At 39.8% G+C, this 13,523-nt stretch overlaps 1 protein-coding gene across 7 annotated transcripts in view; it reads right to left on the bottom strand.

Annotated features, from left to right (window-relative positions):
• The window catches only part of secisbp2l (SECIS binding protein 2-like), a 195,633-nt gene that overhangs the window by 44,601 nt on the left and 137,509 nt on the right, over window positions 1–13,523 (bottom strand). For all 7 annotated transcript variants that reach the window (XR_011889084.1, XM_072278482.1, XM_072278483.1 and 4 more), the window contains 3 exons: window positions 8,577–8,806; window positions 4,386–4,410; window positions 3,414–3,526 (listed from right to left, as the gene is read on the bottom strand). Coding sequence is in view for 6 of the 7 variants with exons in the window: in XM_072278482.1 (XP_072134583.1) it covers window positions 3,414–3,526; window positions 4,386–4,410; window positions 8,577–8,806 (368 nt within the window). In the remaining variant the exon portion in view is untranslated. The remainder of the gene's footprint in view (window positions 1–3,413; window positions 3,527–4,385; window positions 4,411–8,576; window positions 8,807–13,523) is intronic.

Genomic DNA, 13,523 nt, shown 5'->3' with positions numbered 1-13,523 from the left:
AGGAAGCTATCTGATTTCCAAGGTTCAGCATACAAAATTAGGAACCATTCAATATTTTCTATATACAAGAGCCTTGGTGCCAAAGTACAGTAACATGCTCCACACTGTAAGTGCCTATACTAATGTCATTTATCAGCACTTGATTTATGACCTTCTGCACCTTGGTGATTCAGGAGCTTAGCTACATGCTTTTTGAATGTTTTAAGAATATCTGCCAGTAATAGTCCAACATCTAAGGAATTTCACATTCCTTAAAGATTAACTTAATTTGTCATGTGTACATTTAAACCTGTATTAAAATGTGTTGTTTGCATCACATGAGCTGGAGGTAGCCCCCAAGTGTCGCCATACCTCTGGTGCCAACACAGCATGCTGCGAAACTACTAACCCTAACCCATACGTCCTTTTGGAATGTGGGAGGAAACCCACATTGTCATGAGGAGAAAGTACAAACACCTTACAGACGGTGGCATGAACAATCCCTGTTTCATCTGATCGCTGTTGCTGTAAAGCATTGCACTAACCACTATAAAACCAAAATGCCCACACACTAGGTTAAAAGTTCCTCAGATCTCATTTAATCTGTTTCACTCTTCCATAATGGATATGGACCAAATGCAAATGAGATAGGATAGGCATTGTAGACTTAATTAGTTCAATACAACATTATGGGGTAAAGGGCCTGTTGATGTGCTGTACCATCTCAGGTTTCCCTGAAATAGCTCCCCACACTTCTGCTGTGGGAGAAAAAAAAATTACTTATACCCTTGAAAATTTTCCACATCTGTAATCAGTTTTCTTCTCGGTATCCTCCAAGGAAAACCAATATAACCTGTCCAGTCTTTCCTCAGCTAAGCCTAACATGCAAGCTCCATAACTGAGAAAATTTATTGGAAGGGATGGAAAAGATGAAAAAGAAAGGGCAAGGAAAAATGCTGCAGCCTCCATCTCTTATACTGCGCGACATATGCAAGCGCTAAGCACGCCTTACTTAAAAAAAATTTCACTTTGCAAAGGGAAAATTGAAGATGAATGTAGCGAAGTATTTGAATAGGTACAGTGGCATGCAAAAGTTTGGGCACCCTGGTCAAAATTTCTGTTACTGTGAATAGTTAAGCGAGTAGAAGATGAATTGATCTCCAAAAGGCATAAAGATGAAACATTCTTTTCAACATTTTAAGCAAGGTTAGTGTATTATTTTTTTGCACGTTTAGAGTGAAAAAAAGGAAAGGAGCACTATGCAAACGTTTGGGCACCCCAAGAAATTTGAGCTCTCAGATAACTTTTACCAAGGTCTCAGACCTTAATTAGCTTGTTAGGGCTATGGCTTGTTCACAATCATCATTAGGAAAGGCCAGGTGATGCAAATTTCAAAGCTTGATAAATACCCTGACTCCTCAAACCTTGCCCCAATAATCAGTAGCCATGGGCTCCTCTAAGCAGCTGCCTAGCACTCTGGAAATTGAAATAAATGATGCCCACAAAGCAGAAGGCTATAAGAAGATAGCAAAGCATTTTCAGGTAGCCGTTTCCTCAGTTTGTAATGTAATTAAGAAATGGCAGTTAACAGGAACGGTGGAGGTCAAGTTGAAGTCCGGAACACCAAGAAAACTTTCTGAGAGAACTGCTCGTAGGATTGCCAGAAAGGCAAATCAAAAGCCCTCTTTGACTCAGGAAGATTTAGCAGACTCTGGAGTGCTGGTGCACTGTTCTATTGTGCAGCGACACCTGCACAAATATGACCTTCATGGAAGAGTCATCAGAAGAAAACCTTTCCTGCATCCTCACCACAAAATTCAGCATCAGAAGTTTTGCAAAGGAGCATCTAAATAAGCCAGATGCATTTTGGAAACAGGTCCTGTGGAGTGAAGTTAAAATAGAACTTTTTGGCCACAATAAGCAAAGGTATGTTTGGAGAAAAAAGGGTGCAGAATTTCATGAAAAGAACACCTCTCCAACTGTTAAGCACAGGGGTGGATCGATCATGCTTTGGGCTTGTGTTGCAGCCAGTGGCACAGGGCACATTTCACTGGTAGAGGGAATAATGAATTCAATTAAATACCAGCAAAATCTGGAAGCAAACATCACACCGTCTGTAAAAAAGCCGAAGATGATGTCCTGTCTACAACACGATAATGATCCTAAACACACCTCAAAATCCACAATGGACCACCTCAAGTGACGCAAGCTGAAGGTTTTGCCATGGCCCTCACAGTCCTCCGACTAAACATCATCGAAAATCTGTGGATAGACCTCAAAACAGCAGTGCATGCAAGACGGCCCAAGAATCTCACAGAACTTTTGCAAGGAAGAATGGGCGAAAATCCCCCAAACAAGAATTGAAAGACTCTTAGCTGGCTACAGAAAGCATTTACAAGCTGTGATACTTGCCAAAGGGGGTGTTACTAAGTACTGACCATACAGGGTGCCCAAACTTTTGCTTCAGGCCCTTTTCCTTTTTTATTATTTTGAAACTGTAAAAGATAGAAATAAAAAAGTAATCCTGCTTAAAATATTAAAGAAATGTGTCATCTTTAACTTCATGCCTTTTGGAAATCAGGTCATCTTTTACTCGCTTAGCTATTCACAGTAACAGAAATTTTGACCAGGGGTGCCCAAACTTTTGCATACCACTGTAAATGACTGTTTAAATAGATTACTAAGAAATGAAGTGTTAACCTTTTTCTCCCTTTCCAAATACTGTTTGACCAAACAAAATCCAATCTCAATTTACATAAGAAGAATAAATATCTGAAAGAACTTTTGTTCCGAAGGCACTGGAGATCTTAAGTTTAATGCAGCACTGAAACTCATGTCAGTACAGAGTTTGTATATTAAATGAAGTGTACCATTTTCCAAATAGTGTAACATTTTAAACTTGGATGAATCAAATTCAGAACAATTGTTAAAAAGTTCAAAGTTTAAAGTAAATTGTATTATTAAAGTATATATATGTCCACATAACCCTGAGATTCGTCTTTTTGTGGGCATACACAAGTCTATAAAATAGTAACTATAACAGGATCAATGAAACATCAACCAAAGTGTAGAAGACAACAAACTATGCAAAGGCAAATATAAATAAATAGCAATAAAATACAAGAACATGAGATAAGGAGATAAAGAATTCTTAAAAGTGAGATCATTGGTTGTGTGAAAGATTTCAATGATGATGCAAGTATAGTTATCCCTTCTATTCAAGCGCCTAATGGTTGAGGGGTACTAAACTATTGTTAAGCCTGATGGTGCGAGTCCTGAGATTCTTGTACCTTCTACCTGAAGACAGCAGCAAGAAGAAAGCATGTCCTGAATGGTGGGGGATCTCTGATGATGGATGCTGCTTTCTCACGACAGCATTTCAATTGTTAGGAGGGCTTTAACTGTGCTGATTCTGAATTTATATATATATATACCTGTGTGTTTCGAGGATCTGCTGGTCTTCCACTTCTGCAAGAAATGGTCTGGAATCTCTCCATTCCAAACCGCTGTGGTGCTTGGGAAGCTATACTTGCCCAGCTGGGGCTTCCTGAAGAAAAGACCATTCCATTTCTATTAACAACTGCCATAGTACTTCACTTAAATGGTGAACACATGAACATAAACACATATTAACTGACATGTATAGGAACTCTCAGAGGAAGTAACTAAGTTCAAACTTAGCTTCACACAAATAGAAAGTAGAAAAGTTGATTTCAATCATAAGTGCAACTGGCAAAGCCTGAACACAAACCTAAGTAGGCAAGATTGTGACATCTTTCCAAATATTCCTTTACCGAAGAAAGAAAAAAAACGTTCCATTCATATTGCTGAAACAAAGGAAGATTTGTTTTGGTATTCAACTGGCCCAAATAAAGCAATAATCAAAAGCTGAGTCATTTAACACAATTTGTTCAAGGAAAAATGGGTCCAATCACCTTGTCAAATCAAATGTATCAGAGCAATAAATGCAGCCCTGCCAGTATCAATTACCCAAGAACAAAGTTTGAAAAACTTATGTCATGCTCTGCCCAAACAACATCATGTTTCTAGTTCTGATCCCAAATTCTGATTATCAGTAAGGTTTACAAAGCTAAGTTAAACCACTGCTTCTGTTAGTGTCAGTCCTTTCTTCTTGTTGATCTCAGTCAGTACAAATTGTTTGACAATGAAGGATCAAGGGATGCACGGCAGGAGACGATCACCTTTGGACTTATTGAAAGATACAGCAAGAGAATCTGCAAGGCCTACTCCTATTGTTTTTACATTAGTGACAGAATGGTAGCATTAAATGAGCTTTATTTGTAAGACGTACATAAAAACATAGTGAAATGCATCACTTGTGTCAAAAATTTGTTAGGGGCAGCCTATGCTTATGATAAAAATCTATTGCAATCAAAAGTAATTACCTGTGATCCCTGTTGAATCCTCTGCCTGAAATTAGAAAAAAATAATTTAACAAAACTCTGCATATCTAGATTTATAATCTTCTGGCAGAACATAATTTATATTCTTGGTTCAGATGAGAAGTGTTCAACCCGAAATGTTAACAGCTACTCTCCTAAATTTGCTGCCTGACCTGCTGAGTTTCATTATTTGATTTTATATGCCTTTGAACTTTTGCAAACTGATCTTTGGCTTCATTCACATGACAGATTTTCCTATAATTAGTGGAGATAGAAGCTTTGGCTTTACAAGTCAAATGAACAGTGATCTCAGATGAACTGTATTTAACTGTTTTCACCTTGAAAAATGTACATCCTCTCCGGGTAGAAAAGCATCTCAATTATCTCATCAGACAAATTATACTTGCCAATGATTCTTTTCAATTTAATTTTCAGCATGGAAAGTGGGAAGACAAATGTCTTAAAATTATTTTAAAACTAATAAAATCAAAAATATTTAATGCTTTTACATCAGAGGCATGTGATATCTAAAACTGGCAGGCTTATAGACATTGACACAAAATAAAATTCTGACCCAACTTTGCCTTTAGTCAAAGGCTGTTAAGATATTCTGGGGTAATATCTCAAGAATACACACCAAAGCCTTGGGACACATGGCCATTCAACTACAGAATGTGAAGAGTTATTAAGGCCAGCCGTCCCTAAATGGCTCGGGCACAGCAGGGGACTACAGGCAGTGGGCTTTCATCAGTATGATTTATCCCAACATTTTAAACCATCCACGCAGTACATTCTTTGTCCATCTCACAGTCCCTCATGAAAACAGGTCTCCAATCTTAATCATCTCGATATTTACCCTGATGATTGGAGTTCAGCGAGGATCAGCGCTGGGACCTCCAATATATAGCAATGATTTGAATGGAACAGAAGATGTGTAGATTAGCAAGTTTGCAGATGGCACCAAGATTGGTGAAGTTATGGAGGGTATAAAGGGTGATCAAAGTAGGATCAGTTTCACATATGGACTGAGAAGTGGCAGAGTGCGGCAAGCATAAGCTAAGAAAAGAGACGAGGTCCTGAAAAGGAGTGAGGTTGGAAGCGAGAAAAACAGGACCTCATCTCTGAATTACTGCCTGCGACACGCACCAGTAAGAGGATTTGACAAATGCATGTATAATTGAGGAACTGGTGTAGAGGACAGAGCTCAGGGTTTCAAATTTCCAGATCATTGGCACCTCTTCTGGTATGACCTGTATAAAAAAGGACAGGTAACACCTGAACTTGATGGGGACCAATATCCTTGTAGAGTAGATCTGCTATTGGTTGGCAGACAGGAAGCAAAGAGTGGGAATAAACAGGACCTTTTCAGAATGGCAGGCAGTGACTAGTGGGGTACCGCAAGGCTCAGTGCTGGGACCCCAGTTGTTTACAATATATATATTAATGACTTAGATGAGGGAATTAAATGCAGCATCTCCAAGTTTGCGGATGACACGAAGCTGGGCGGCAGTGTTAGCTGTGAGGAGGATGCTAAGAGGATGCAGGGTGACTTGGATAGGTTAGGTGAGTGGGCAAATTCATGGCAGATGCAATTTAATGTGGATAAATGTGAGGTTATCCACTTTGGTGGCAAAAACAGGAAAACAGATTATTATCTGAATGGTGGCCGCTTAGGAAAAGGGGAGGTGCAACGAGACTTGGGTGTCATTATACACCAGTCATTGAAAGTGGGCATGCAGGTACAGCAGGCGGTGAAAAAGGCGAATAGTATGCTGGCATTCATAGCAAGAGGATTCGAGTACAGCAGCAGGGAGGTACTACTGAAGTTGTACAAGGCCTTGGTGAGACCACACCTGGAGTATTGTGTGCAGTTTTGGTCCCCTAATCTGAGGAAAGACATTCTTGCCATAGGGGGAGTACAAAGAAGGTTCACCAGATTGATTCCTGGGATGGCAGGACTTTCATATGATGAAAGACTGGATCGACTAGGCTTATACTCGTTGGAATTTAGAAGATTGAGGGGGGATCTTATAGAAATGTATAAAATCCTAAAGGGATTGGACAGGCTAGATGCAGGAAGATTGTTCCCAGTGTTGGGGAAGTCCAGAATGAGGGGTCACAGTTTGAGGATAAAGGGGAAGCCTTTTAGGACCGAGATTAGGAAAAACTTCTTCATACAGAGAGTGGTGAATCTGTGGAATTCTCTGCCACAGGAAACAGTTGAGGCCAGTTCATTGGCTATATTTAAGAGGGAGTTAGATATGGCCCTTGTGGCTAAAGGGATCAGGGGATATGGAGGGAAGGCTGGTACAAGGTTCTGAGTTGGATGATCAGCCATGATCATACTGAATGGCGGTGCAGGCTCGAAGGGCCGAATGGCCTACTCCTGCACCTATTTTCTACGTTTCTATAGCTGTTGGGGAGGGTTTCAACTAGTTTGGTAGGGAATGGGCACCAGACTGATAATTCAGAGAATGGCGCAGTAGGTGTCCAGGTAGATGCAGCTTGTAAACAGATTGTGATGAAGGATAGGCAGTTGATAAGGCAAAATTGCAGATGGGATGAATTATGTCTATTTTAATGAAAGAAGTATCATGAACAAGAGTGGAAACTTGGAGCATAGAACTATGATTTTGTGGCTATGACGGAGCAATGGCTGCCACAAAGGCCAGAATAGTTGCTGGAAGTTTCAGGGTTTAAATGTTTCAAAAGGGTAAAAGAGGTGGGGGAGTGGTATTGCTAATTAGTGGAAGCATCATAGCTGCACTAAGGATGCTGTGGATGGATTGTCTTCTGAGTCAGTGTGGAAAGAAGACAGAAACAGGAAGAGAGTAATCCTTCCATCGGGAGTACAGTCGGCCCTTCTTATCTGCAAGGGATTGGTTCCCGGACCCCTCGTGGATACTAAAAAACGCGGATGCTCAAGTCCCTTATTCAACCTGTCTCAATGCGGTGGCCCTTAGGACCCAGCAGAACCCGAGATCTTATTTAACCTGGCTCAGTGTGATGGACATTAGGACCCGGCGTATAAATCACTTCAAGATAGACACAATATATGGGCCAAGTGGCCTGTCCAATGGTGTACTGTTCTAAGTTCCAGAAAGCCTCCTAATTATTCAATTACAATTTTATCTGGTGAGTCTTGACCACAATCGATCTGGGCCTTTTCATCATTTTGCCTCACTTAATTATCTTTAGTATTTTTAATATACTGTATCATAGTTTTTTGTTTTGTTCCCAAACCCAAATTTTACTCTGACCTTTCTTGCATCCTTACCTTTGGTATCTCAAGAGTATATTGCCAGCCCCCCCCCCATCTCTTTTCAAAGTAAAGCCCATACGTTATCCAAAAGTAGTGCATCAGTTTCCACATATAGAGTGAAAACAACCAACTCCACCTCAACCTTCCTCGAGTATCGTACTGTTCCACTGCTGGACAAGTAGAAGTTCCTTCCAATTCTCTTGGGAAAAAAGTTCCATCCTTTATATACCAGAACCTCTTTTCATTTTTTCTACTTTTGTAAAATGCAAGTTATTGAACCTCCTGTATCTGTGTCTGAACTTGCCCACCCCACCCGTTATCCCCTTGTATCCCCCGACACTGACTAGGTTTCTTGACCATTTTGCTGTAGACCAAGCTCTGAAAATGTTCTCTCTAAATACTTTTAAACACCCCACTTTGATCAAAGATCAGAACTAAATGGATCCATGTCAAATTCTTTTTCACAAACTTCCATGGAGTACTTGGTCACTTTACAATACAAAGATGACATAGATATGGAATATAGCACAATTATCACATCAATGGAACAAGTATAAATGGAATTTATTATTTTCCCCCATTCAACCTTTAGTCTTTTCGCCAGCAAACTTTTGATGTCTTATTGAACACTAAAGCTTTAGCACCACCTACTCCTCCCTTAAGTTGCTATTTTACATTTCATGTAATTATATATTATAATTAATATTATAATACTGTAATTATATTACATTGCTATTTTTTTGTAAAGCCATATCAAGAAATGTAACCAGTCATACCAAAACAGTATTAGGAAAATCAAAATGGGAATTCCTCAAACAATTTTTCATCTCCTTTTTGATCCATCAAGCATGTGATAAGAAACTTATTAGCACTTTCTACTCTAACACATTTCAATGCAAATTCATTTTGATTAACAATATAGATTTACGTACTTTAACGTTGCTGCCTTCTATATTCCGAGTTGTAGCTGTTGTAGTCTGACTGTGACTGTGCTTGGGACTGCAATAGCCACTATCACTGTCAATATCAGCTTCACTAGCTCCTTGCTCACTTGAAGACTCAGCAGCAGGGTGAGATGCTCTTCTTCTCCTGACTTTCGATTTCCAGAGCAAGGGGCTGGCCCTCTCAGAGAGAGATTTATTAGCTACATCTCCAGGGAAGTCTTTGGACGACAGAATTAAATAAAAATAACAGATATTTAACTGTAAACAATTAAGATATAAATTATTATAACTATCAAATGCTACAAATTCCAACAGCATTTATTACATACACAAAGGGATTTGTGAGTCCTCATGTAAGATTCCTTAAAAGATTAACTTCCAGGTTGAGTTGGTGGTAATGAAGGCAAATGCAATGTCAACATTCAGATCGAGAGGACTAGAATATAAAAGCAAGGATGTAATGCTGAGGCTTTATAAAGCATTCGTCAGACCACAACTGGAGAATTGCGAGCAGCCTTGTGCCCCTTATCTAAGAAAAGATGTGCTGGCATTGAAGAGGGTCTAGAGGAGGTTCATGAGAATGATACTGGGAATGAAATTGTTAACATACAAGGAGGATTTGATGCCTCTGGGCCTCTACTCGCTGGAGTTTTGAAGAACGGTGGTGGGGGAATCGTACTGAAACTTATCAAATGTTGAAAGATCGAGATAGAGTGCATGTGGAGAGGATGTTTCCTACATCGGAGGAGTCCAGGACCAGAGGACCCAGCCTCAGAATAGAGGGACGTCCATTTACAACAGAAACAAGGAGGAATTTATTTAGTTGGAAGGTAGTGAATCTGTGAATTTCGTTGCCACAGAAGGCTGTGGAGGCAATTTGGCCCATCAAGTCCACCCTGTCGTCATTTTATCATGGCTGATCCATTTTGCCTCTCAGACCCAATCTCCTGCCTTGTCCCCGTATCTCTATATGCTCTGACCAACCTCTGCCAGAAATATCCCCAAAGACTTGGCCTCCACAGCTGCCTGTGGCAACGAATTCCACAGATTTACCACTTTCTGGCTAAAGAAATTCCTCATCTCCATTCTAAAAGGGAGGCTGTGTCCTCTTATCCTAGACTCCCCCACCATAGGAAAGGTCTTCTCTACATCCACTATGAAGGCACTTCAATATTTGATGGGTTTCAATGAAGTCACCCTCCTCCTTCTAAATTCCAGTGAGTACAGGGCAAGAGCCATCAAATGCTCTTTATTTTCATGAACTTCCTTTGAAACCTGTCCAATGTCACCACATCCTTTCTTAGATATGGGGCCAAAACTGCCCACAACACTCCAAGTTAATCCTCACCAGGGCTTTATAAAGCCTCAACATTACATCCTTGCTTTTATATTCTAGTCCTCTTGAAATGAATGCTAACATCACATTTGCCTTCCTCACCACCAACTCAACAACAAATTAACCTTCAGGGACACCTCAGATTTTTTTTAAATTTTCTCTCCATTTAGAAAATAGTAATTTAAGTAATTTCCCTTACATATTGGAGGCTGACCTGTTAGATACTATTATGAGTATGAATCCTTTGATTAAGGGTTCTATTGGAAGAATTTATAATTTATTATTACAATGGGATAAGCGTCCTTTGTCCAAGATTAAGCAGGATTGGGAAAAGGAACTTAATTTGACTTTTATGACAGAGGATTGGATGCGGATATTGAAGTTGGTTAACTCTTCTTCAATTTGTGCTAACCACTCATTGATTCAATTTAAAATTGTACATCGTTATCATTTGACAAAGGAGAGACTTTCTAAAATCTTTCCTAACGTTGATAGTCGTTGTGATAGATGTAAAACTGAGATAGCTACACTGACACATATGTTTTGGTCTTGTTCTATATTGGAAAAGTTCTGGAAGTTGGTTTTCTCGACAATTTCTAAAGCACTTAAAATTAATTTACAACCTAATAAATTAACTGTGCTTTTTGGAATAGTTCCTCAAAATACTCATGGTATTTCTGTGTCTGACCAACATGTTATTGCATTTGTTACATTGATAGCTAGGAGGGCCATTTTGTTGAAGTGGAAGGATACATCAGCTCCCACTTTGTCACAGCGGTTCTCTCAAGTGATGCTATGTCTTAGTTTGGAGAAAATTAGAAGTCGAACCTTTGAACCTTCATTTGATTTTGAGAAAAGATGGGGCTCATTTGCTCGTTATTATCATTTGAGTTAATTGATATAATTTTTCCACGATCTAATTGTAAATTCTTTTAGTATATTTTCTTTTCTTGCTGGCAGTTTGATGTTTATTTTTAGAAGCCATTTCCTTGTCCCTCATTACTACCTCTCCAGTATTATTTTCCATCTGTCCAATATCCACTGTCTTCTCTCTTTTACACTATATGTATTTGAAGAAACTTTTGGTATCGTCTAATATTATTGGTGAGCTCACCTTTGTATTTCATCATTCCTTAATGACTTTTTTTAGTTGCCTTCTGCTAGTTTTTAAAAGCTTCCCAATCTGCTAACATCCTACAGTTTTTGCCCTCTTTGGTTTTCATGTTGGCTTTGACTTCTCTTATTAGCCACTGTTGTGCATCTTCCCATTAGAATACCTCTTCCTCTTTGGGAAATATATATCCTGTGCCTTCCGAATTTCTTCCATAAACCCCAGCCATTGCTGCTCTGTCGTCATCCCTGCCAGTGTTCTTTTCCAATCAATTCTGCTCAACTCCTCTCTCATGCTTCTGTAATTCCCTTTACTCCACTCTAATACCAATACATCTGACTTTAGCTTCTTCTCAGACTTCAGGGTGAATTCAATCATATTATGATCACTTTCCCCCAAGAGGCTTTTACCTTAAGCTCTCTAATCAATCTGGTTCATTACACAACACCGAATCCAGAATAGCTGATCCCCTAGCAGGCTCAATCATGAGCTGGTCTAAAAAGCCATCTTGCAGGCACTCTAGAAATAACCCCTCTTGGAATCCAGCAGCAACCTGATTTTCCCAATCTACCTGCATATTGAAATCCCCCATAACTATTGTAACATTGCCCTTTTGACATGAATTTTCAGTCTCCTGTTATAATTTGTACACCATATCCTGACCACTGTTTGAGGGGTCCTTATGTAACTCCTATCAGGATTTTTTTTATCCTTCAAGTTCCTTAGGTCTACCCATAATGATTCAACACCTTCCGACCCTAAGTCATGACTTTCTAATGACTTTATTTTTTTTAAACCAACAGAGCCATGCCACCCCCGCTGCTGACCTCTCTATCCTTTTGATAGAATATGTATCCTTGGATGTTAAGCTCCCAGTCACAATCTTCTTTTAGCCACGATTCAGTGATACCCTCAAGATCATACCTACCAATCTGTAACTGTGCCACAAGATCATCTATCTTATTCTGTATACTGTGCCTAGTCAAATATAACACCTTTAGTCCTGGATTGGGCAGGATATATTTAAAGTGGAGACTGAAGGTCAGGATGCTAAAGGTTATGGAGAGAAGGCAGGAAAATGCAGTTGAGAGGGATAATAAGTCAGCCATGATGGAGTGGTGATGCAAACTCAATGGGTGAATGGTCTAATTCTGCTCACAAGTCTTATGGTCCTAAAACTATACTTGGGAAGGATGAATACACTTAATTCAGCACTGACAATAAGGTTTGTTCTTCCACTAAGACTTACACAATAAATCTCCAAATATTCAATGAGTTTAATTAAGCATCCACAAATAAAAATAGCTGACAAAGGAAGTGAAGGACTGCACAAAAGCCAAGGAAAGGGCGTATAGGGTAGCAGAAGTGAGTGGGAAGCTTTTAAGATCCACCAAAAGGAAACTAAAGAAGCTATAAGGGAAAAGATGAAATATAGGGCAGACTAGCCAATAATACAAAGCAGGATACCAAACGTTTTTTTTTCCCAGTTATATAAAGAGTAACAGGAAGGTGAGAGTTGATATTGGACCATTGGAAAATGATGCTGGTCAGGTAGCAATGGGGGACAAAGAACTGGCAGATGAACTTAATAAGTACTTTGCATCTGTCTTCACTGCGGAAGACACTACCAGTGTGCCAGAGGTCCGTGAGTGTCAGGGAGCAGGAGTGAGTGCCACTGCTCTTACAAAGGAAAAAAGTGCTTGGCAAACTGAAAGGTCTGAAGGTGGATAAGTCACCTGGAGCAGATGGACTACATCCCAGAGTCCTGAGAGAGGATGCTGAAGAGATTACAGATGCATTGGTCATGATCTTTCAAGAAGCATTTGATTCTGGCATGGCCTGTAAGGACTGGAAGATTGCAACTGTCACTCCAGTCAAAGAGGGAGGAAGGCAAAAGAAAGGAAATTATAAGCCAGTTAGCCTAACCTCAGTGGCTGGGAAAGTGTTAAGAGTCTATATTAAGGATGAGGTTTCAAGGTACTTGGAAACGAATGACAAAATACGTCAAAGTCAGCTTGGCTTTTGCCTGACAGATCTGTTTAGAGTTCTTTGAGGAAGTAACAGGCAGAGTGGATCAAGGAGAAGCAGTGGATGTCAATTATTTGGATCTTCAGAAGGCATTTGATAAGGTTCCACATACGAGGCTGCTTAACGAGGTAAAATCCTATGGCTTTACAGTTAAGATACTTGCATGGATAGGCGGAATGGCTGACAGGCAGGAGGCAGCAAGTGAGAATAAAGGGGGCGTTTTCTGGTTAGCAGCCAGTGACTAGTGATGTTCCTCAGTATTGGGATCGCTGCTTTTCACATTGTTTGTCAATAATTTAGATAATGGAATTGATGGCTTTGAGGCAAAGTTTGCAGATGATACAAAGATAGGTGGAGGGGTAGATAGTGCTGAGGAAGCAGTGCGATTGCAGCAGGGTTTAGGCAAATTAGAAGAATGGGCAAAACAGTGGCAGACAGTATTGGGAAATGTATGATAATG

Source organism: Mobula birostris, chromosome 14 (assembly GCF_030028105.1).
Source record: "Mobula birostris isolate sMobBir1 chromosome 14, sMobBir1.hap1, whole genome shotgun sequence".
Lineage (NCBI taxonomy): Eukaryota > Metazoa > Chordata > Chondrichthyes > Myliobatiformes > Myliobatidae > Mobula > Mobula birostris.
Note: the sequence above shows the minus strand (reverse complement) of the source record. Positions and strands in the feature narration are given on the sequence as shown.